The sequence below is a fragment of the Engraulis encrasicolus genome, chromosome 7, assembly GCF_034702125.1.
Source record: "Engraulis encrasicolus isolate BLACKSEA-1 chromosome 7, IST_EnEncr_1.0, whole genome shotgun sequence".
Lineage (NCBI taxonomy): Eukaryota > Metazoa > Chordata > Actinopteri > Clupeiformes > Engraulidae > Engraulis > Engraulis encrasicolus.
In genome coordinates, this window is record NC_085863.1 from 56,492,352 (window position 1) to 56,513,932 (window position 21,581).

The 21,581-nt window shown below is 46.0% G+C and overlaps 1 protein-coding gene across 5 annotated transcripts in view; it reads left to right on the forward strand.

Moving 5' to 3' along the window:
• specc1 (sperm antigen with calponin homology and coiled-coil domains 1) overlaps positions 1-21,581 on the forward strand; it is a 117,219-nt gene that overhangs the window by 43,715 nt on the left and 51,923 nt on the right. For 4 of the 5 annotated variants that reach the window (XM_063204067.1, XM_063204066.1, XM_063204068.1 and 1 more), the window contains exon 4: positions 19,655-19,899. In XM_063204067.1, coding sequence (XP_063060137.1) covers positions 19,655-19,899 — 245 coding nt within the window. Of the gene's footprint in view, positions 156-19,654; positions 19,900-21,581 lie in introns of all 5 variants that reach the window. The other variant, XM_063204070.1, reaches the window with a different exon arrangement.

Sequence of the window (21,581 nt, forward strand, 5' to 3'; positions counted from 1 at the left end):
CGGCTGTGGCTGATGGATTAGTCTGAGCTGCTGCTCCAGAGAAAGGAGAGAAAGAGGGAGAGAAAGGAGGAGAGGAGAGCCAAGGCTGTGCAGCGGAGCGCAGCACACCGGAGCCATGGGCAACCAAGCAGCGAAAACAGAGGAGCAGGAGCCAGGTCTGACTTTACTCTACACCTCCTCCACGCAAGCACTACGTACAGTGTTACTTACTCTATTTCTCTCATTGTCTCTTTCATTTTCTTTTGTCACTCCATTGCTCTTTAATTTTCTTTGTCTCTCTGTGTCTGTCTCTGTGTCTGTGTCTGTCTCTGTCTCTGCCTGTTTCTGTCTGTCTGTCTGTCTCTCTCTCTCTCTCTCTCTCTGCCTGTCTGTGTCCTTGTCTGGCTCTCTGTCTCCTTGTCTCTCTCCTCTGTTTCTCATTTTTTGTTGGTTTCTCCTCTGTGTTTGCTTTGTCTTTCTGCCTTCCTTTCCTGCGTCCACACCTACCCCCCCTTTTCATACACTTACAGTAAGTTGCTGTTTACATTTTGACAGGACGCCAATAAGAGGCACGCCGTCAGTTCAGTCAGTTTTGTCGCCGGTCGGCCACTCGGTAACAGATGGCTTCTCATTGTGAACGTTGCCCTTTCTTGCTCATTCCTCATCGTTACCATTGTGTACTGCCTGTCAGGAAACCAGGCATCTGAGATGTTTAGGCAGAGCCGTGCAGACGGGGTGCTAATGACCCCTTATGTTGAGTAACATCCTTCAGACCGCACTTGTGAGGAGAAGGAGACGAAGGACGGAGATTGTTATTTCCTCTCTTTTTTCGCCGTGATGTGATGGATGGATGGTGGCGACCCTACACTCTCACTCTCTCTCTCTCTCTCTCTCTCTGTCTGTCTGTCTGTCTGTCTCTCTCTCCCTCTCTCTCTCTCTTTCTGTCTATGTCTCTCGGTCTGTCTCTCTCTCTCACTTGCTCTCTCTCCCCTGTTATCTGTCTTTCTCTCTCACACACACACTCTGTCTTTATTTCTTTATTTTGGCCGAGCCCTTGTGGCGTCTCGAAAGCCCAGTAAATTATTGGGGATGCATTCTCTCTCCCGTTCTCGCTCGCGTGTGTTGAGACATGAATTGTGCTGAGTAAGGGTTTAGAGACGAGAGAGAGAGAGAGAGAGAGAGAGAGAGAGAGAGAGAGAGAGAGAGAGAAAGAGAGAAAGAGAGATGTAAAAGAATGAACAGTAACATACTGAAGAGAGAATGAAAGAATGAGGAGAAGTAAAGAATGAGGAGAAGTTAAATGGAAAGGGAGACTTAAGGGTTAGAAAGAACACATGAGATGAGAGTGAAAGAGTTAATCCCAATGAGAAGAGGCAGAGAGAAAGGACAGGGGTTGAGACTGGAGGAGAGAAGTGAGGCTCCATTGACTTGAGGAAGCTCTGCTGCTCATCACAGTTCTGTACAGATCGTGCTGAGCACTTTAAGAGCTAAAACCGCCTCGCATGTGCCCATTTTCTCTTTATTTACATCACAAAATCTCCCCCTTACATTCCCCCAACATCATAGTTTTTTTCCCCTTGTTGTTTTATTTAAAACAAGGAAGTTCATTCCGTCATGACCCTGCTCTGCCTTTTATCTCGCTTAGTCTCCCTTTTGTTTTTGTTCACACACAGCCTGTCCTTTTCTTTTCATCTCAGTCACATTTGTCTTACTCGCCATGTTTGCATATCTTTCCACCCCTGTGTTGTAAACACACGCGCCTACCTTATCACAGTGCAATAACCGTTGCTATGCATCACTCTCCTCAGTGGTGTGTCATTTTGTCCCTGGTGTACTGAGGGTGGATTGGTAAAGTCCCAGCTTTATGGTGTGTGTGTGTGTGTGTGTGTGTGTGTGTGTGTGTGTGTGTGTGTGCGTGCGTGCGTGCGTGCGTGCGTGCGTGCGTGCGTGCGTGCGTGCGTGTGGGTGTTGTTTTGTGTGCATGTTTCTGCGCATGTGTCTGTGCGTTTGTGTCTGAGGGTGTTCACAGAGGGTTGGCATGTTTAGCACATCTATGGCCAGTAAATGTGGCCTCTCAGTGTGTGTATATCTTGGCAGACGGAGGAAATGGCACTGGCAAACCCTTATCACCCTTCCTGATAGAAAAGAATTGTGTCAGTGTGTGTGTGCGCGTGTGCGCGCGTGTGTGTGTGTGCATTTTGAGATAGCACCGCAGTCCCAGTCTAGTGATGTATTGTACACACACACACACACACACACACACACACACACACACACACACACACACACACACACACACACACACACACACACACACACACACACACACACAGTATGTCATTAAACTGCACACCACAGCATAACCATGTGAGTGATTCTATACCAGTAGTCACTACAGTACAAGTTAATAAATGATTCTTCTTGTGTTGGCAGCACTCAAACTCGCATAATACATCCTGGTGAAACGTTATGCTTTCTACTGCCGTAGTCATTGGAAAGAGTAGCACAAAGAAAACATATTTGGTTCCATGTGGTGAGAAAAAAAAGCAAAAGTTTGCAGTGGCGAAATGTACCTGGGAAGCCGGCCCAAGCAGTGCCTACAGTGAGTGTGGGAAAATGTCTGTTGATGTTTTCCCCATTTAAAAGAAGCAGATGTTATGTTCGCTCTGAGGAAGCAATTCATTATGGACCGTTTTTTCCAACAGTTGTTTTATATGAAATGAACGATTGGGGACTGTCACTTTGCCTGCTTGGCAGATTTAGATCGTCTCGCCTCTTCCTTTTGATGATTCATTAATTCGAGATGTACCCCGCTCTACCCCATACATAAACCCTCATGTCTGTACCCCCCGCAAACACTCTCAGCCTTTGTGCTCAACAGGGGGGGCCTTTGACAGTGACACTACGATAGAACATCTGGAAAGAATCCGTTTGTCTCAGTGTTCTAGAAGTTGTGTCACTTCCTGCTGTCAGAGAGAGAGGGGGGCTGAGATGTGACGGACGAGACTGTCCAGTTCACATGAGGAGAGGCCTCCAGGGTACACCTGCACCTCATCTGTCTTCTGTCACTGGCTGCCCATCACACACACACACACACATGGACAGACGACACAAGCGCGCACTCTCTCACACACACACACACACACACACACACACACACACACACACACACACACACACACGAACACACACACACACACACACACACACACACACACACACACACACACACACACACACACACACTTCACCAACACCCTGAGCCCATCAATAGACAGACACTCTCTGTCACAGACTCGTGCACATGCATGCACACTCACTCTCTCTTTCTCTCTCTCTCTCTCTCTCACACACACACAGACACACACACACACACACACACACACACACACACACACACACACACACACACACACACACACACACACACACACACACACACACACACACACACACACACACACACACACACACATTTTGCCATGAGCCAGAGTTTTGAGACCAGGGTCTGTCTAAGTCTGACCAGAGGTACTGACATCTCATCAACATCTCATCTCTCATCTCCATCTGTACCTCTCAACGAACAGCCTGAGACGGAGACAGTCTCAGTCATCCATGTGCTGTTTTCTACATTGCCTGTAAGCCAGTCATGCTCAGTGACCTTGATCTTGGGGGGAAAGTGTGAGGTACAACCAACAGATGGGAACTGACTCTCTAAATCAGTCCAATGTGAGGTTGTTTTGTGACTGTGAGCCTGAATGGGATGTCTAATTTCCCCCGTCTGGGTGTAAGTGGATATTTTTAGGCGCTTCAGCGTCATTATGGCGATGTACACCGCTATGATGATCGGTCTGCTGGAAACCGGTTCACTTTCTGGAGGGTTCACACGAGACTTTGGTCTGTGGACTTTTTGCTGTTTTTGCGGCTCACATCGGTCACTGTCTGAGAAATACAGTGGTTGTTGAATTGGAATGGATGAACACATTTGCAAGATTGATGAGCCTTCTCGCCTGCACAAATCAATGCCCTTTTTCTTTCAGCCACGGTTTGCCCAGAGTAGGGAGAGAGGGAGAGAGAGACCCTGCCGCCAAAGGTGGGCCAGGGCCTTTCACAGTAATCCGGGTAATCATCTTCAGAGTGTGAGTTTATGAATGCTGAATTCCAGCACAATTATGAGGCTCATCCATCAGAGGAAATCATTAGCGGGGTCATTCATCACACTCAAGACGGAGCTCAGCGGTGCATGCAAAAGGAGGGGCACGGGTTGTCTGTCTTTAGAGGGCCTGCTCCGATGAGGCCCCATACTGTACTATAGGCGGGGCTGCTGACAGATTTGACTGTGCACGGGACAAAGTTATCTGAAAGGCCCTTCTCCACTCAATACATGCAATGTAATGAGGACCCAATTCTGGGGGCCCTCTCTCCCTGTGCCCAGGACAACTGACCCCTTTCTGTACCCCCCACCTGTCAGCTTCTTCCCTCACTACAGGTACCAGGGTGGAGACGGAGATAGAAAACCTCTAAGCAGCTGTTGAGATGTTAATGGATCAGCCACACACTTGTTTATTTGCTCAAACATCTTAGACTGAGATGGACATGTCCCGTCCGGTATGGCGGTATGGAATGAGGTTAACTTCCATATCGTAATTAAAATCGATTATCCGATGAGTAGATTTTTTCCCTCCTCGTCTTGCTCTCGGAATGTTGAAGGACTTGAGAGGACGGACATGAAGGTAGTTGATTTTTGAAAGCAGTGAAAATAGCACAGGGATATTGAAATAGGATCAAAAAGTAGTTATGTGTTCTTGTCAACATTATAAAAAGCTCTGTTACAACTAGAGATGCCATGCTTTTCTAGGCAAAAAGACACCTCAATAATTTTCTCATCAATTAAGAGGGTAGGTTTTCTGATTTTTTTATAAAGCATTTGTAAAACACAGAATTAAAGCCAAGTTGAAAAACTTTATTGCAGTGAGTGTGTTTGCAGGCCAAGGGTACAAAATATGCAGCTTACTTTTGCTTCTACTGGACCCAATGCCTGCCTTTTTATTGATGTATGCTGGCAGTGGATGTTAGCTTGGAGATTGTAGCGAATGATCTCACGGCTTTGATGAAATTCTTGACATTTTCTCTCAAGCAAGCATAACTCACAACAAAGTGCTTGTCAATCGCTGATATTTACACGTCACTGTGCTTTCCTGAGTTTATTTTGCCTCCAGATTAGTTTTTGGTTCGTCTGTCTGACCCCGTGGCTTGCTAGCCTGTGCTGTCCTTCAGCATTTATTTTAGTTGCAGAACTAACCCTTGGCTCACCTCCACCGGTGACAAAACAAGCTCACAATAATAAAAGAGGGGTGGGGTGTGTGGTTTGGGGTGCCAGGCACTAACACCTCCATCACAAAATGCCAGTCGATTCTTCCTTCCCCACAAAGTACTCAAGCAACGTGAATCATTTCCCTGTTCTCTTGACAGTTAGGCGCTATCATTGTCCAGCAACAACCAACGTCTGTACACTACACACAGAGACATATGGTAATGCTATCCATGAACCTGTCAGAGCAAAGCTTTTACGACATATCATTGTGTCATTACTTCAGAAGCCGTCAGAGAGTTTTTCCTCTCGGCCAAGACATATTTCGGCCTTTATCAGGGCTCCAAGCGGCCTGTTGCCCTGTTGCCAGGGGTAGGATGGCTCTGCGCCCACCTCCAGCAGATACCCAGATGACCTTATCAGTGAAATATGGCCGCCGCACAGTGGGACTATTTTCAGCTTGTCTGTAGAAAAGAGCCCCCAACCCCATTGTGAGATGTTTGTCCAGTGGGTTGGGCAGGAGCTAGATGGCCGCCCAGAGACAGCAAAAGTGTCATGAAACTAGTGAGGCTGTAAGAAGGACTTTGGACAGAAAAAAAGATATAGAACGATAGTTCATTTTCCTTGTTCATGCTCAAAAAAGGATAGAAAACCACTGGGGCCACGGTGACTGAGCTCTGACTGAATGTTTAGCTGCTTGGGTAATGCTGGAGAGAGCTGCCAGAAGAACACCAGGGAAGGGCTCGGTGGAAGGGGGACTGAGGTTTTGATAATGCGTGTGAGTGAGTGGTGATAGCACTGCAGCAATAACACTGTTGCACTCTGGAACAACAGGCCTTGTTTGTTTTCTCGAGACTGGAGACGCTCTCAGGCATCACTGTTCAACTGTTCGGAAGAGGCACGGGAAGACTGATAGGGGTGCACGGCAGGAGATACAGGCGATAGCCAGGGCCAACGTGAGATATGCGGGGCCAATGGGAGATATGCGAGGCCAAACGGGAAAAGCGATTTCTCATCTGAAAATGGTAGACATCTCCAGCAATCAGGCTGTAAAAATACAGGCTTGTTTTACAGACCAGCCTCCAGAAGTTTCATATCGACTTGAAAACAGTTTTGGTTGAAAAGAAAAGAACCAGATCTCAAATCCGTAACCTTCCCCTTTGTTTGTCTTGGTCTTGGGTTTTTATTAACTCTCTGGAGATCAGTTTTCACGGTGAAAATCAGTTTTCACGGTGTGTTGTTGCACACTTATTGTGCTGCATGTCAGAATGCTTGTTGTGTGTTGATGGGACTGTTTTGGTATTCAGGCAAGCTCATGCAGCTGTCAATCTTGGCTCCACTGATGCGAGAAGCTGAGATGAAATGAGCCGATAATGCAATGTGATCACCTGTGGATGAATATGGTGGGAGGTGGAGATTTTGCACAGCGCTGCCCGGTGGCACCTGTTCTCCACCGATGATTACACATTTACCTTTTGCCCCGATTTCCACAGCCACCAGGTGTCTCAATGATTGCGTTCCTCACCTCATGCCGAGGTGCAACAGTGGAGCTGATGGACTGATAACCAAGCACTGGCTGGGTAGTGGGCAGACATTTTTTTAAATCTATTTTTTACATTGTATTTCCAAGCATACAGCTCATTCTTTTCCACTGTTCATGGCCTCTCAGGTATTGCTATTGTTATGGCTACCATTTATAATTCATAATTATGGAACAATGTATTTTTAACTCTAACAATTCTTTTACTTCAAAGCTACACTGTTATGTGTAGTTAATGCCCACCCCATCATCCAATCAGAGAAGAGAATACCATTGTTAGATAAGCAAGCACTGGCTGCTGAGGTGGAGTGTTTGGTTTGAACACACTGGGGTTTTCAACACTGACCAGGTTTCTCAGTGGTGAGCCATTTCCTGAAGAGACTGGGGAAAATGCTTTGTTGTACATTGCCAAGTAATGAGTTTCCATTTCCACCTGCCTTTTTGAGACACATTGTACCAGGTTCAGAGATAGATAGGGCTGGTGATGCATTTGTCCAGGATGGACATGACTTGAAAAGTCAACCGTCAGCAGATTCTTTGTAGTCGCGCCCAGATGGAATCAAAAGACAGAAATACGGGCGAGCAGCCGGATTTTACTCTGCTGAGTTGTCCATGGTGACTGCAAGGACACAAAGTCTGCCACGCCTGATAGGAGAAAAATGACTATTAATAAATACACACTTAGTCCATTATGTACATTGTGAGTCCCGAACAGGTGTGTCATATTTGAATTTCCTCTTTTATGGTGGTGTGGATGTTTGCATAGGCATCAGAAATTTGGTTGCGTCAGGCCTAACATAAACGTTGAAGCCTGTTTGATCCTGAAACCCAAAACTCGTATTTTGCTGTTCAGCCGTGACTTTGTTTCTCAAACAATGCGCCAGAAAATAAACCAGTGAGTGCTTCCAGACTTTAACTAACAACACAGGTCTGGCACACTGGTGTGTTTGTGCATGTCTGACACACAAAGACACAAGTGGGTCCTACAGTAAACATGTCTATAATCTCATCCACTGAGAAGATCCTGCATCCAGTGCAATTACACACAGGCTTGTTTGTTTGCGATGTCGTCTCTGCTTTCAGAGTAAACTCTGAATGGCCGCTCCACCCCGATTAAGATGTTTGCTTTAGAGAAAGGCAAGACATAGGGGGTGTCCCTACACAGCAACACAACCCGCACCCCCTGCATGCACAGAATGGGCATCGCTTTTAATACCTTTTCATGTTATGAATTCATTGCATGGTTTGTTTGTTGACCATGAGAGAGAGGGAGCGGGAGAGAGAGACAGGGGTGGGGGCAGAGAAAGTAGGAGTGGAGGAGGTCAGAGCCTGTGGATCTCAGGACCGTTTAATTCTCTTCATAGGTAAATCTGTCCTCAGCTCAGTGCTGAGGCTTCTCATTTGGGCTTTATCTCTGTTGTCTGGTTCCCAGGGGGATGACAAACACTTAATCACAGTGCAGATAGCTGCTCAAATCCCAGCTATATGACAGGGAGGCTTTATGAGAACAGGGCTCTTGAGAGAGAGGCATTTTTGTCAAAGCACACAACAAATGTGAGAAAATCGTGCACAATACTTTGTGCCTGCTTTGGGTTGGTGAATCAACCTTGTTTAATATTAACTGTAGATTAAATGTTGCAACTGAATCTGAAATAGTTTACAATACATGTCTCTTGATGCACTTGGAATGGCAAGATAAACGTGTGGATTATCAGTGCTTCAGGGCATTAGCAACTTGTGGTTATACTTTCCCCAAAGTTCCTTGCATGTTGCATAACACAACTTGTTTATTGTATGGTCGGGCGGCAAGTTAAGTCATGCAACCAGTCCAATTGAGGAACCCTCAGGAGTGATAGAGAACTTTCAGTCAACTTTTGTAACTTTGGCTTCGTCTGTGGACAAAATTAGCGGCTGAGATATCAACTTAAGTCAGCTGATAGTCATCTCTTTGATGCTAATGCCACAGTCCCCTCTTGTGCCCTCATGTAATGGGGAACATTAGCCCAAATCCCCTGATCACTGCTGTCCTTGTGGTCTAATGCTCAAAACCAATTCATGACATTAAAATGTAATAGACTTTCAAAGCAATCAAAAAGATACCATGACATCCTTCTTGTCTCGCGTATATTATGACCGTAGAACCTTGTTAGGTTTTTAAATGACATTTGCTTAGCTCAGGAGATGAAGTGAAGTGGAGACTGCATTCCAGTACAACACTCACGCCATTTCACATACACGTACAGTACATACTGTAATGTTGGAGTGAGTGCGCAATATACAGTATTAGAGACAAGAATCACTGCAACAAATTATGTCTTAGTTGATATTTTGGCACAACTGGCCATCTTAAAAATCTGTTTTCACAGACAGACTATTGGTTGCTGCAAGGATTTACAGTGCTGTTGTGACACAGGAAATGACTGCCTTTCTGCCTCGAATGCTTACATGCTTTAAGGAAATTGTCTAATATCTGATCTAAGCCAAACAAGTACTTTGCCTTGTTCTACATCTGACCTATTTTTATATTTAGATATCTATGAAGAATCTCGAACACTACCACAGAGGAGCTGGGCAGATTGCTGCAACCGCACACGCGCTGATCAATGGTCGTGATAAGCAAACATCAAACAACCTCTCAGCCTCCACATACACACACACACACACACACACACACACACACACACACACACACACACACACACACACACACACACACACACACACACACACACACACACACACACACACAGACTTCATTCTGCCACCCCATGAACCAGAATCCAGAGGCATGAAGCAGGGGGCTTGACCAGAAACAACACAAGGGCCTGACCAACCAGCTTCTCAAGTGACCACAGCAATGCAGACCTCAGAATACATGCTATGCACGAGCACAGCCAAACAAATCTGGTCAGCATTAGGCCGTCCCGATCGGATGCCAGATCAGCAGTTAGAAGGCTAGAGAACAGCTGTGTGAAGAACAAGAGGAACACAATAACATGTCCTGGAGCTTGGACTTGCATGCCTCACTGTGTATGGCAAGCAGGCCTGTTCAATTGGCAGCTCATGGGCCACATGTGGCCCAGCCACGGCCTACGTACGGTCCAGGCAATACTCCAGCTTTAAAGGCAAACACCATTCATACGTCTGTACAACATAACTTTGCATTTTAAATCAGCAGTTAGGGTAGAAAGCGACGATGTGAAGAACAAGAGTAAGACCGTAACATGTCCTGGATCTCAGACTCACATGCAAAGGTGTTTAATAAAGTAGAAGTAGAGGTAAACGAAAAGAAAACTCCCTTATTAGGTACTTGTTGGTGCAACAACTAATATCATGCTCCAGTGTTTACGATTTCATGGATTTACTCCTTCTTCTACTTTATACATCTCAGACTCACTGTGTACCAACTGTCAGTCAGTCAGGCTATGTGTGGTAGGTCAATACGGACTGTGTGTTTTAGGAGTGACGCAGGAAACCAATGTTAAAAAGGTTGTGTTCAGATGTTTCCTCTGGTCATGCCAATGGTTACTAGATATCGCAGACTAGAGAATCTGTTAATATTGTATGTTTGTCATACAGTATACTGTAATACAGTAAGGCAATTGTTTCTTACAATTGTTTGCTCCATCATAGGTGTTTTACTTTTGATTAATTTGTTAACTCCTTTACCCGGAGCCATAGATGCTGTTTGTAAAGAGCAAGCAAATAATCATATCCTGCAGCCTGGCTCAGATCCTCTGTCCTTGCCAGGCCGCCTTGGGACTCTAATGCTTAGGTCAACCGAGCTTGTGGAATTTGCCACAGCATATTTGTGGTCTTGTCCCTCTTTTCCTGGGGGAACTTAAGTATGAAAATATGGATAAATAATGTCGGGCGGGGGTTACATTGTAGGGTGAATGTGCTAAGGCTAGCAGAAAACTGTAAATGGTCCCGTGGAGGTGGTGGGAGTGGTAGTAGTGGTGAATGCTGTGAGGGGGTGAAGGAATAGGTTGTATAGAAACTGCATGGTCTTGAACTGTGGGGTAGTGGTGGTGGCGAGAGTGGGTTAGTGAAGCAGAGCGTAAAGAATGTGCATGGTCTTGAACTAGAGTCAGCGGAATAGGGACGGAGGCTGACTCACTCGCTTCAAGGGTGACATCTTGACTGGTGATTGGTCAAGGACCGCCTATGTTTTGCCTGCAGAGCGATTTGGCCATTATGTGATTGCACAGGGGGATCGGTGCTGCACCGCTTATATGCTTAGCCACTTCAAAGCACAGCACAGAGCTCACAATACGATACAATCAGAGATAGGTCCCACAACATTCAACATACTTTATAGTTCCTCTAGTGCAATTAAATATAGGCGAGATCCTTATCCATCATAAACCTCAGAACCCCCAGCTTTTGGCTGTAGCTACAGTACGTGAGATCGTCTGGACGGTGCATGTTGGTGTGCACTGGGTGGAATAAGACTCTCGGCCTCCCTCTGTGAATGTCCTTGGGAGCTTTTATCATTAAAGTGATTTATTCACCTCTTACCTCCTCGCAATGACTAATTAAACTGCTCTATACATTACACAAATCAGATTGCTCGTCGGACACAGCCCCTGCACAGACTTGCTCAGAGAAAGATTATGGAGGTCACCAGCTTCCCTTCCCCTGCTTATGGTACTACTCCCTTCTCCCATATCCCCATACATACACACACACACCCACTCACCTCCGTGGCTGCTTTAGCTATAAAACGCATCTGGTATCGCACGTACGTTCTGTAGGCTCCAAATCCCTGCCCAGTCAATGGGTTCTGCATTTCATACTAGTATTCTACTCTACTGTGAGAGTGTTCTACAACCACCTCCGCATGATGTCATTTCCTTCTCTGTGTTTCTAAATGTTTCTTTTTTTCTGATCAAAGCGTTGAGACTTAAAGCTGAGCCAGGCAGATTTGGTCTTGGCTGGAGTTCCGAAACGAGTGACAGAGTTCAGGGAACAATGAGGGGATGTGGGGGAGAGAGAGAGAGAGAGAGAGAGAGAGAGAGAGAGAGAGAGAGAGAGAGAGAAAGAGAGAGTGTGTGAAGAGAGAGAGATGGCTCTAGAGGAGTTCTTTGAAATCTGATTATGACGCCAGGGATGGGATAATCGGCGCAGTTTCCAATTTTTCCATGATCCCACTCTATACATATGTGCTTATCGTTTCACCAAACCCACAGGCAGTTGGAGCTGACCTTTCGGACAATAATGTGAGTCTGTCCGTGCAGAGTACAAAGCCAATGGATGTTCAGAGCTCTTCAGAAGACCCCCTCTTGTATTATGTACAGTATTCTTGTCTCAGAACTGACACTTGCTAGCCTGGGAACTCCCATACTGCCTTTAGTTCTACACAATCGTTTCGATCTGAAAGACAGTATGGCGAGGATGACTCATAACGTACAAGATCATGGGATCTGTGTCATAATGGCCAAGCATTCCGACCTTAACAGTTTCTCTGCCCAATCAGAGAGTAGGGCAGTGTGTCATAATAGCCAAGTATTCCGGCCCCATACGAAATTTACAATAGGCAACTCCCCAGACCTAATCTCACTTGTGATTAGGTCTGGTGTTAACCAGGCAAGACACTTGCTATTCCACGACACTGTAAGAGGTGGCATTATGTTGACTTTTGCCATTTGGGCCACTGTGACGCATGTGGAAAAATCTTTTCCCCCTCTTTCTTTTCTTTCCCACTCATCCCCATAAGAGGAAGCGGAGAGGAATGCCCGTGTAGAGCCACTCTGTCGGCCGCCCGGGTTATCCTGTCTGTGCCAGCCTCTCTCATCCAGCGCCTGCTCTCCTCACTCCACAACAGGATGCCAGGACAGAGAGGCAGCAGCCTGTTTTTGACACGTCCCTCCAACACTTCACAAACACGCACACACACAGTGACACTCTGTCAAACACGCCTGCATGCACGCACACACACAGACACACACACAGACACGCGCGCACACACACACACACACACACACACACACACACACACACACACACACACACACACACACACACACACACACACACACACACACACACACACACACACACACACACACACACACACACACACACACTAAAATCACACAACACACGCATATACACACGCATGACTGGAAAACTTTAGGCCGTCCCTTTTGAAACTTCCTGGACCAGCACGGGGGTGGAGGTGTGGGCTTCTAGCCAGAGAATGCAGAGTGTTAGATTGCCCCCACTCAAGAAAAACCCTTCCCAGCTAACCACACATCAACCACCAACACTACCACCACAAACACCCCTGGTCCCTACCGCCCCCTCCCCTTACCACGTGCCACTGCAGAGGTCAAACCACATTGCCAGCTGTGCCACAGACTACAGCTCGTGTTAAACAGTGCCATCTCATGTGCAGACCCTGCACAGTGAGGCGCTGTCACAGCTCTACCTCAGCCATCCATCATCGGCAGGCTCGGAACACTCTGACTACTGGGCCTGATGGGCTGCTACCCAGAATGCTTTGCACTCAAGGTTGCTCTAGGGGTCGGTTCTGCCAGCCACTTCCGGCTAAGCCCTGAAATAATATCAGGCCCATCATAATGAGGCAGGTTTTACTTTAATAGATGAAATGACATTACTTTGGCATTATGTCAATTGCGAACTGATAGAGCTCAGTATGTGTTATGGTTGGATGCCGATTCTGAATGGGAGAGAAAATTATTCATTATTGAATTAATATATTTTGAAAACTGGCATATGATTTAGCACTTATAAATTAGCTCACCTCAGAGTCTGTGGGAAGCATTTATAATGAGGCAGCAGACTTACGGGGAGGCATGGTCGTTTTCAGATAGAGAGGGCTGTTGATGTTGGCACAGCTCGTCAGCTTTATTTGGCTGGCTTTCGAAACACTAACAATTCACACAGTCAAAAAGCCAAGTATCTGGCGACAGGCACGTACTGTACCTCACAACAATGGAGACACAAAGAGCTCGTGTTAGGAGTCTTTGCTCATGCCACATGTCACATGCTGATAAATATTAAATGCACTTTGGATGTCCCTTCTCATCCTTTTTTCTCTCACTTACATCTATAGGGATCCATTACTCTATTCGTACTGTATATTTGGGCGTGCCGTTATTTGATTGGGCAGTGAAACTGCTGACAGGAAGTAGGTGAGACAGAGAGATGGGGTAGACCTAGGCAGGCTGTACTAGAACCTGGATCTCCATGGTCGAATTGCCCATACATGGTATGGTGCGTTAGCACATAGCGCCAGAGCAGCCCCGCACTACTTTTTTAAAAACATTTGTCACTGTTGCCTTTTCCAAGCCGTGGGAGGTTTAGTGTGTTATGCGTAGACAGTGATGTGACGATGGAGGGACGTTTTAACAGGAAGGGATTCAGGATGTGCTGACAGGGAGCTGATTTAGAGTTTCCCAGCAGTGCCATCGCTGGAGGGGGAGCGGGACCAGCCAGGACATCATCATATTAAGAGTACCTTATTATATGGTTGTGACGTCATCTGTCGAATGCTCCATTCATTTCAACGGGGCTCCCCAACGTTCGGACGTCTGTTATTTTTCGATAACGGACGGGTTGGTCTATAACAGACCGCTGTCAATGGCAACAAGACTTTTCACTGCTAAAGCGACTTTTCAACAAGACTCTAATCAGCTGCTGTGATAGACAGCACCCGTTGTCCTGGCTACCGCTGTCAATGGCAACAAGACGTTCACTGCTAAAGCCACTGGCTTCTATACAAGTCAGTGGCTAAAGCGAATGTTTCATATCACTCCGCAGGGGATCCGGTCTTTTGTCACTCTAATCAGCTGCTGTGATAGACAACACCTGTTGTCCTGGCTAGCCTACCTAGCTGTTGCCTAGCGGTGCATGTTCCACAACGGCACTGTTTTGTTTTGCGCAGCAACAATCTTAACATTAAATAGGTCTAAAGAGATGTCCCCGCATGTGTGAATCATTTAAGTATATCCATATAATAAGCGGGTTAACTTTCGGCGAGTCGGTCGCTTTGTGGAATAGCAGCACTTCAGAGAGAACAAGACCCCTCCGCTCCGCGTCGGGGTCTAAAGATTCTCTCTGTCGTGCTGCTATTCCACGGTAGCGACCTTCTCGCCGAACGTTAACCCTTACATGGTGATGTCATCAGCATCTTTTTTTGCTCTCTACTCTACTGTATCAGTGCCTCTGTGGACAGTAATATTGAGCTAATTCAAAGCTTAAAAAGAATTTCAACACTCCAGTACTTGGTCATACTCTCTAAGTGTTGAATTAACACTGTAAAGTTTATTGTGTTTATTGTCTCTCCATGGTACTATTTTGTGGTCCCTTTGTATTCCAGCTGTGCTGTCCTTCTCTGCCACCTATTGTACTTATTTCACTCTTCCATGCTCGTCCTCCATCCGTCCCATCTTGCCTGGGTATTGGCTCTCCCCCCCCTGTGTGAGTCTCCCCTATAAGCGGGCACGGAACGCCATCTGTTAAGCACATAAAGGCACGCGCGCCCACACACAAATGTCTTATTGTACAGAATCATTCTGGCTTGTTGGTCTGCTTACAGCCATGAATTAGACCCTTTGTATGTGTCATCTTTTATTGGCTATAAAATTATCAAGTTAGTTTACTGCATGATGACCCTTACTTACACAGTAAATGTATGTTGAGAAACTGCGTCTGTGTACTGTATTTCTCTGTTTTATTGCTGTTTCTTTGAGAAGCCCCTTGTAATGTCAGGAGCCAGAGAGTAATGCAGTGCTGTAACTCTCTCTGGGGAGGATACTGTAGTGTAGGACAGCAAGAGAGAGTAGGAGGCATCCAGACAAGATCACAGCCCTGTCCTGCATGCAGCAGGGGAGCTGGACAGGCGCAGACGCTCCCTTTATGACAAGCACCACATTGATTCACGCCCGCGTTGCACACAGAGGAGGGGGAAAGCTTAGCAGTGATGTCATGTCGTACTGTAAGTTAGAAACAAGGGCCTTGGCTCACAGAGCACAAATATCATGCAGTGCACATGGCTTTTATTTCGCTCGGCGGATGTAAGGTTAGAAGTCGACAAGAGGCTGGACGTCTGGGAGTATTGGTATTAGTCACACTAATGGACAAGGGGATACTCTGAGATACGTCCACTGTTCCCCCCGCCCCCTTTTCTTTCTTTTTTTGAGTTGGGAACGTGGCAGAGTGATTTATTCTCTACTAAGGAGGCAGGGGGTGAGGTGATGGGGCTTACTATGACCTGATGTCATTGTTTGTGATACTGAGTTATTGTAACTCAATGGGTTATTGTAAGTAAATGGGACCACTTCTTGGTTAAAAAAAGGTTAAATTAAATAAATACAAATAAAACATTAGGATAGAGAGAGAGAAGTTGAGAAGTTGCACAAATCTCTGTTCAAGGAACAGGACAAAGGCTGCCATGGAGTAATACAAAAAGAAAAGAATTTCAAGTGTGCTGACCGCTCACTCAACAACCTGAATTAAGAGAGCGAGGACCACTTTGCTAGAGAAACATTAAACCTCTGCCAGCCCTTTTTACAGAGATTGCTCCATTATTTAAATCAAATTAAAACACCTTTTGCGTAAATGTAGCTGAACAACTGAATTTAATGCATTTTTATTGATCGTGGTAGGCATTTATGTGGCCTGTTTCCTAGTGCGGCCTCCTACCTACCTATCCAAGATCCTATCAGCCAATCCTAAATTCCTCTAAAAAGAAATAAAAGAAACCCTTTGAGGTACTCATAACCGAGAATTTATCAGCTGAAAGTTTAAACAGCATGGAAACGTCCACTGACAAGGGCTGTTTAACATAGGAATGTTTCTGGGTTAGGCTCAGCGAAGGCCATGCAAGTTGAATTGCACAGATGCTTTACTCCTCAGTCTGATTTGTTTGATCTTCTTTCATGTCTTTACAGGAATATGCAGATGCCTAAATGCCAAATGCCTTTCTTGATGCAGAGAGACCATGAGGCATAGCTGAGATATTTCATCTCTTGATAAGGAATGGAAGGAACGACATCACAAGGCTGCATTGCAATAATAATTTCTGCATTAGCTATCTGGCTCTCTACTTGTGTTAGGTGTTAAGATTTCCCCCGCCTGATGTATTATTCACATTTACATGGCCTAGTTCAGTCTGTCAAGCTCTCATTTGAAATGCGCAGAGCCGATATGATAGATTTTTAATGACAGTAATGGTCACAGAGTGACTGTGTGTGTGTGTGTGTGTGTGTGTGTGTGTGTGTGTGTGTGTGTGTGTGTGTGTGTGTGTGTGTGTGTGTGTGTGTGTGTGTGTGTGTGTGTGTGTGTGTGTGTGTGTGTGTGTGTGTGTGTGTGTGTGTGTGTGTGTGGGAGGGTTTTTGTGTCCCGTGAGATAGACTGAGAAGGCTGACTCCCTCCTGCTCTGGTCAGACAGAGGTTAAGCTAATCTGAAGAGCTCTTCTCCAAAACCCTTTATCTACGTACAGTATATCCATTTTCCAAAGTATACTATACATACAAAAAATGTGTTGCTTTTTACTTAATAACTGTTTTGTTATTTTAATTTGGTAAGGACAAATCAGAAAGTCTTAACCCAGCTGCAGTTCCCCCGATGCTACCTTAAAATCAAGTTGTTAAAAGAATTGCATCTAAATGGCCTTTGGAAAAGAGCTCCTCATCTATAGGCAGACTGTCTCTGTAAGTTCAAGCCTGGTTATGATGTGAGACAAACAAGAGCGTTTTTTTTCCCCTCTACTCTCTCCCCTTGTCCTGACTGACAGCCAAACCACATGGTCCACACCACACCACAGCAAAACCCCAGTCTGGTGCGCTATGTCCCGAAAACCTCAGATGGATTGTTATTCAAACGGTGTGGGCGTCCCATTCTATTATTTCATAAGCAATAAATCGCTATTTTTGTTATCTTAAAAAACACTGAGGCCTCTGATTTCATAGACTATAAATAGGCAATGCCATGTTTATTTGGAGGTAGAGACAGTTTGCCAAAGACTGTCCTGATCTTTTTCTGTTGTTTGGTTTTTGCTTTTTTTGTGCCTTTGTTGCTCCTGAAAATTTCCTTTTATATCCTCCAAAATCCACCTCAGGAATGCTAAGCATGGACGCGGGCAGTCAATAGGCTGTGTGGCTTGGCAGCGGTCGCCTCGTCGCCGGACTGAGACTCAGTACAATGAAGCGATGGTCCCCACTAGCTGCATGTGTACCCCGGGTACCGTACATGCCTGGGCCGATCAATGGGGACATGCTTCCGCAGTCTGCAAGGGAATGGGATTACCATTGGAAATGAGAGGCTACCACACTGTGTGTGTGTGTGTGTGTGTGTGTGTGTGTGTGTGTGTGTGTGTGTGTGTGTGTGTGTGTGTGTGTGTGTGTGTGTGTGTGTGTGTGTGTGTGTGTGTGTGTGTGTGTGTGTATATGTGTGTGTGCGTGCTTGTGTGTGTGTGTGTGTGTGTGTGCGCGTGTGCGTGCTTGTGTGTGTGTGTCTGTGTGTCTGTGTGTCTGCGTGCATGTGTGTGTTTGTGTGTGTGTGTGAGCGAGAGAGAGAGAGAGAGAGAGTGTTTGTGTTACCATAGGCCCATTTAGATGCAAGTGTGAGCGTGAGGCAGTGAGCATTTTAATCAAGGGACAAGGGGGATAGTCAATCTCTTCTCCTCACAAACAAGCCCATGCCAAACAAGCCCCAGTGGGTGTGCTTGTGTTGTAGAGCTAGACACAACCACTCCCTTTGTAAACCTCTCCCACCCTAAACCCACCGCACCCCATCTCCCACTGCATACCCACCACCACTTTTTTCCCTGAGCCCCCTGGAACGCAGGATGCACTGGACATCCTTTGTCAACAGTTGTAAGAAAAAAGCAGCCCGCCATGTTTGTGTTGGTGTTTGTTGATTATACCAAAAACAACAAAAAAGGCTTTCACCTTTCTGTCTGGACAACTTTAGTGTGTGTGTGTGAGAGAGAGATTGGGGGGGGGAGGGGAGGGCGGTAGAGGGGTCAGTGTGAATAGTCTCAGTTTGACAGACAGAGAGACAGAGCTTGAGCTGGTTGTGCAGTGCCCACACCCACACCGATACCACTGAAATGCCAGCAGGGCTGTTTGTTTGCCTGGATCGCGGGTGCTATGAAGTCACAGTACACAAAGGCACTTACTGCCAGCCGGCCAGATTGATGTGGTGGCACAAAACAAGCTTCTGTCTGGCCGGCTACAATGGGGGCCGAATGAATGGACACTGTGCAGTGTTTACGCATCCAAAATTACCAGGAAGGAAAAAACAATGAAAGTAATGGTGTCAGTGATGAGGTTGCAGTTTAATTCAGCAGTAGAATTCTTGTTTCGCAAATTAAAGTGAATCTTGAATGAATTTTTCATACAAATTTACATTTCATGAGCAAAACAAATCATGAAAAGAGGTGCAGACATAATTTATCATCTAGTTCACTTCAAACAGTTGTCTTGGCTTCACTGCTGTGCACTCTGTGAAAAAGCTCTTTGTTTCAGCAATTGTAATGCTGATAGGTAAATTAAAATCAATTACCTCTGTGTGAATTTTTGAGGCCTCTTACCAGAGAAATCAGGGATAACTGCCCCCAGAGATGCAGCCAAGTTGCCACCCAAAAAGTATCAATTGGGCGTGCGTTTTTCAAAAGAAATCGGGGATGCTCGCTAACAAAGACGTCACACTGTCTACCCAAAAGAGATTGATAGTCTTTTTCAGGACTCCAGCCAAAGAAACCAGATAAACACTGTCCACCCCAAAGCGATGGATTATCGGTTATCAATCGGTTACCTTATCAATTATCTGTTTTTTCCAATTTGTTCAGGGCTCCCACCAAAGAAATCGGGGATCCCTGCCCCCAAAGAAATCTCGTCGACCACCGTCTCCCGCGACCGGTCGTCCCTTCGCGAGCAGCTGAAGGGCTCGGCCACCAAGAAGATGGTGCCCAGCGCCAGCACCTCTAGCCTCTCCACGCTGGCCAAGCGCAACGCGGCAACAGCGGCTATGACGGCCAACAAGGCCAACAAGCTGGATGCGGAGGGCGCCGACAAGGCTCTGCTGGAGTGCCAGGTATTTCAATTATCCTTTCTTTTTTTTTGTGGGGGGCCTTTATTTTTGACAGGACAGTGGAGGACAGACAGAAAATGTATGGGGAGAGAGAGACAGGGAAGGATCGGCAAATTACCTTGGCCGGAATCGAACCCGGGCCGAACCTGGATTGCCAACGCAGTTCAGTGGGTCAGTGCCCTACTACCGTATCATGCTTTTATTGTTATTTCATATTTTTCTTGTATTGCTTATATTTTTTGGGAGCACATTGCACGTTCGTTACCACTGTATGAAATGTAGCCTAGACATTACATTACATTACATTGCATTTGGCAGACGCTTTATAACCAAAGCGACTTTCAAAAGAGTTAATACAGGTAATCAAGCCAACATCACAAGCAAATACAAAGTACACAGGAAATATACAGAACAACAAGTGCAGTTGCAAAGAGGGGTGAGTTTTTTTTTGTTTTTTTTAAATAAAGAGTACAGACACATACATACGCACACAAACACACACACAAGCTTAACTAAACATCATGTCAAGAGTCTGCCCTGGGGCTAGGCCAGCTCAAGCATTAGTCTAGTACAGTGTTTCCCAACCTATGGGTCGGGACCCCCCTTATGGGTCGCCAAAGATCCACAGGGGGTCGCGGAGCCCTCTTTATTTTAAGGGGTTTCGTTTTAAATATATATAGCCCATGTTGAATAAAAGACAAAGCATTTAACTAATAAATGCATAGACACAACAAATTGTAAGTGCTACATTGAACATTTATTCTATATTTGACCAAAGACGAATTGAGGAATAAAATAACAAAAATAAGTTTTCGCAGGAAACGGAGGGCATCTTGTGACTCCGTCTCGTGCGGGCGCTCGAGTGGTTGGGTCACCAAAGCTTACAATAGTAAAAACATGGGTCCCTTAAGAAAAAGGTTGGGAACCACTGGTCTAGTAGATACTCTCGAAAGAGGAAGGTCTTTACTTGTTTCTTGAAGGCTGCAAGAGATGTGCTGTCTTGCTGCCTCTGGGAGACCGTTCCACCACTTGGGTACAACAACAGAGAACAGTCTTGACTGGGAGTACCTAGAGCGACTGGATGGCAGAGCCAGACGGCTTGTGCTGGATGAGCGCAGTTCTCTTCCAGTAAAATAAGGTGTTAGTAAGTCCTTGGGCAGTCATGGGTGAGCGGTTAGGGCGTCAGACTTAGTAATCAACCAGTGCTCTCCCCCATCCTCCTCCATGACTGAGGTACCCTGAGCATGGTACCGTCCCACCGCACTGCTCCCCATGAGGGCTGCCCCCTTGCACGGGTGAGGCATAAATGCAATTTCGTTGTGTGCAGTGTGCAGTGTTCACTTGTGTGCTGTGGAGTGCTGTGTCACAATGACAATGGGAGTTGGAGTTTCCCAATGGGCTTTCACCTTTCACCTTCAGATAAGCTGGGGCCGTTCCTGCGATGGTTTTGTAGGCAAGGGTCAATGCCTTGTGCATGATCCGGGCGGCGATAGACATCTCCATAAAACCCCCTAGTGGCAGCAGAATGTAATTGCCTGCTACAGGTGTCTAGTCTAGTGGTAATTCACAGGGATTTTAATTAATACTCCTAAGACTGGCCAACCAGTCAATGTGAAATGCATCCTATATTCCTTTTGGTGATTGGTACTTTCCTGTTGCATGCAGACGGGGTTGCAAGCCAACCT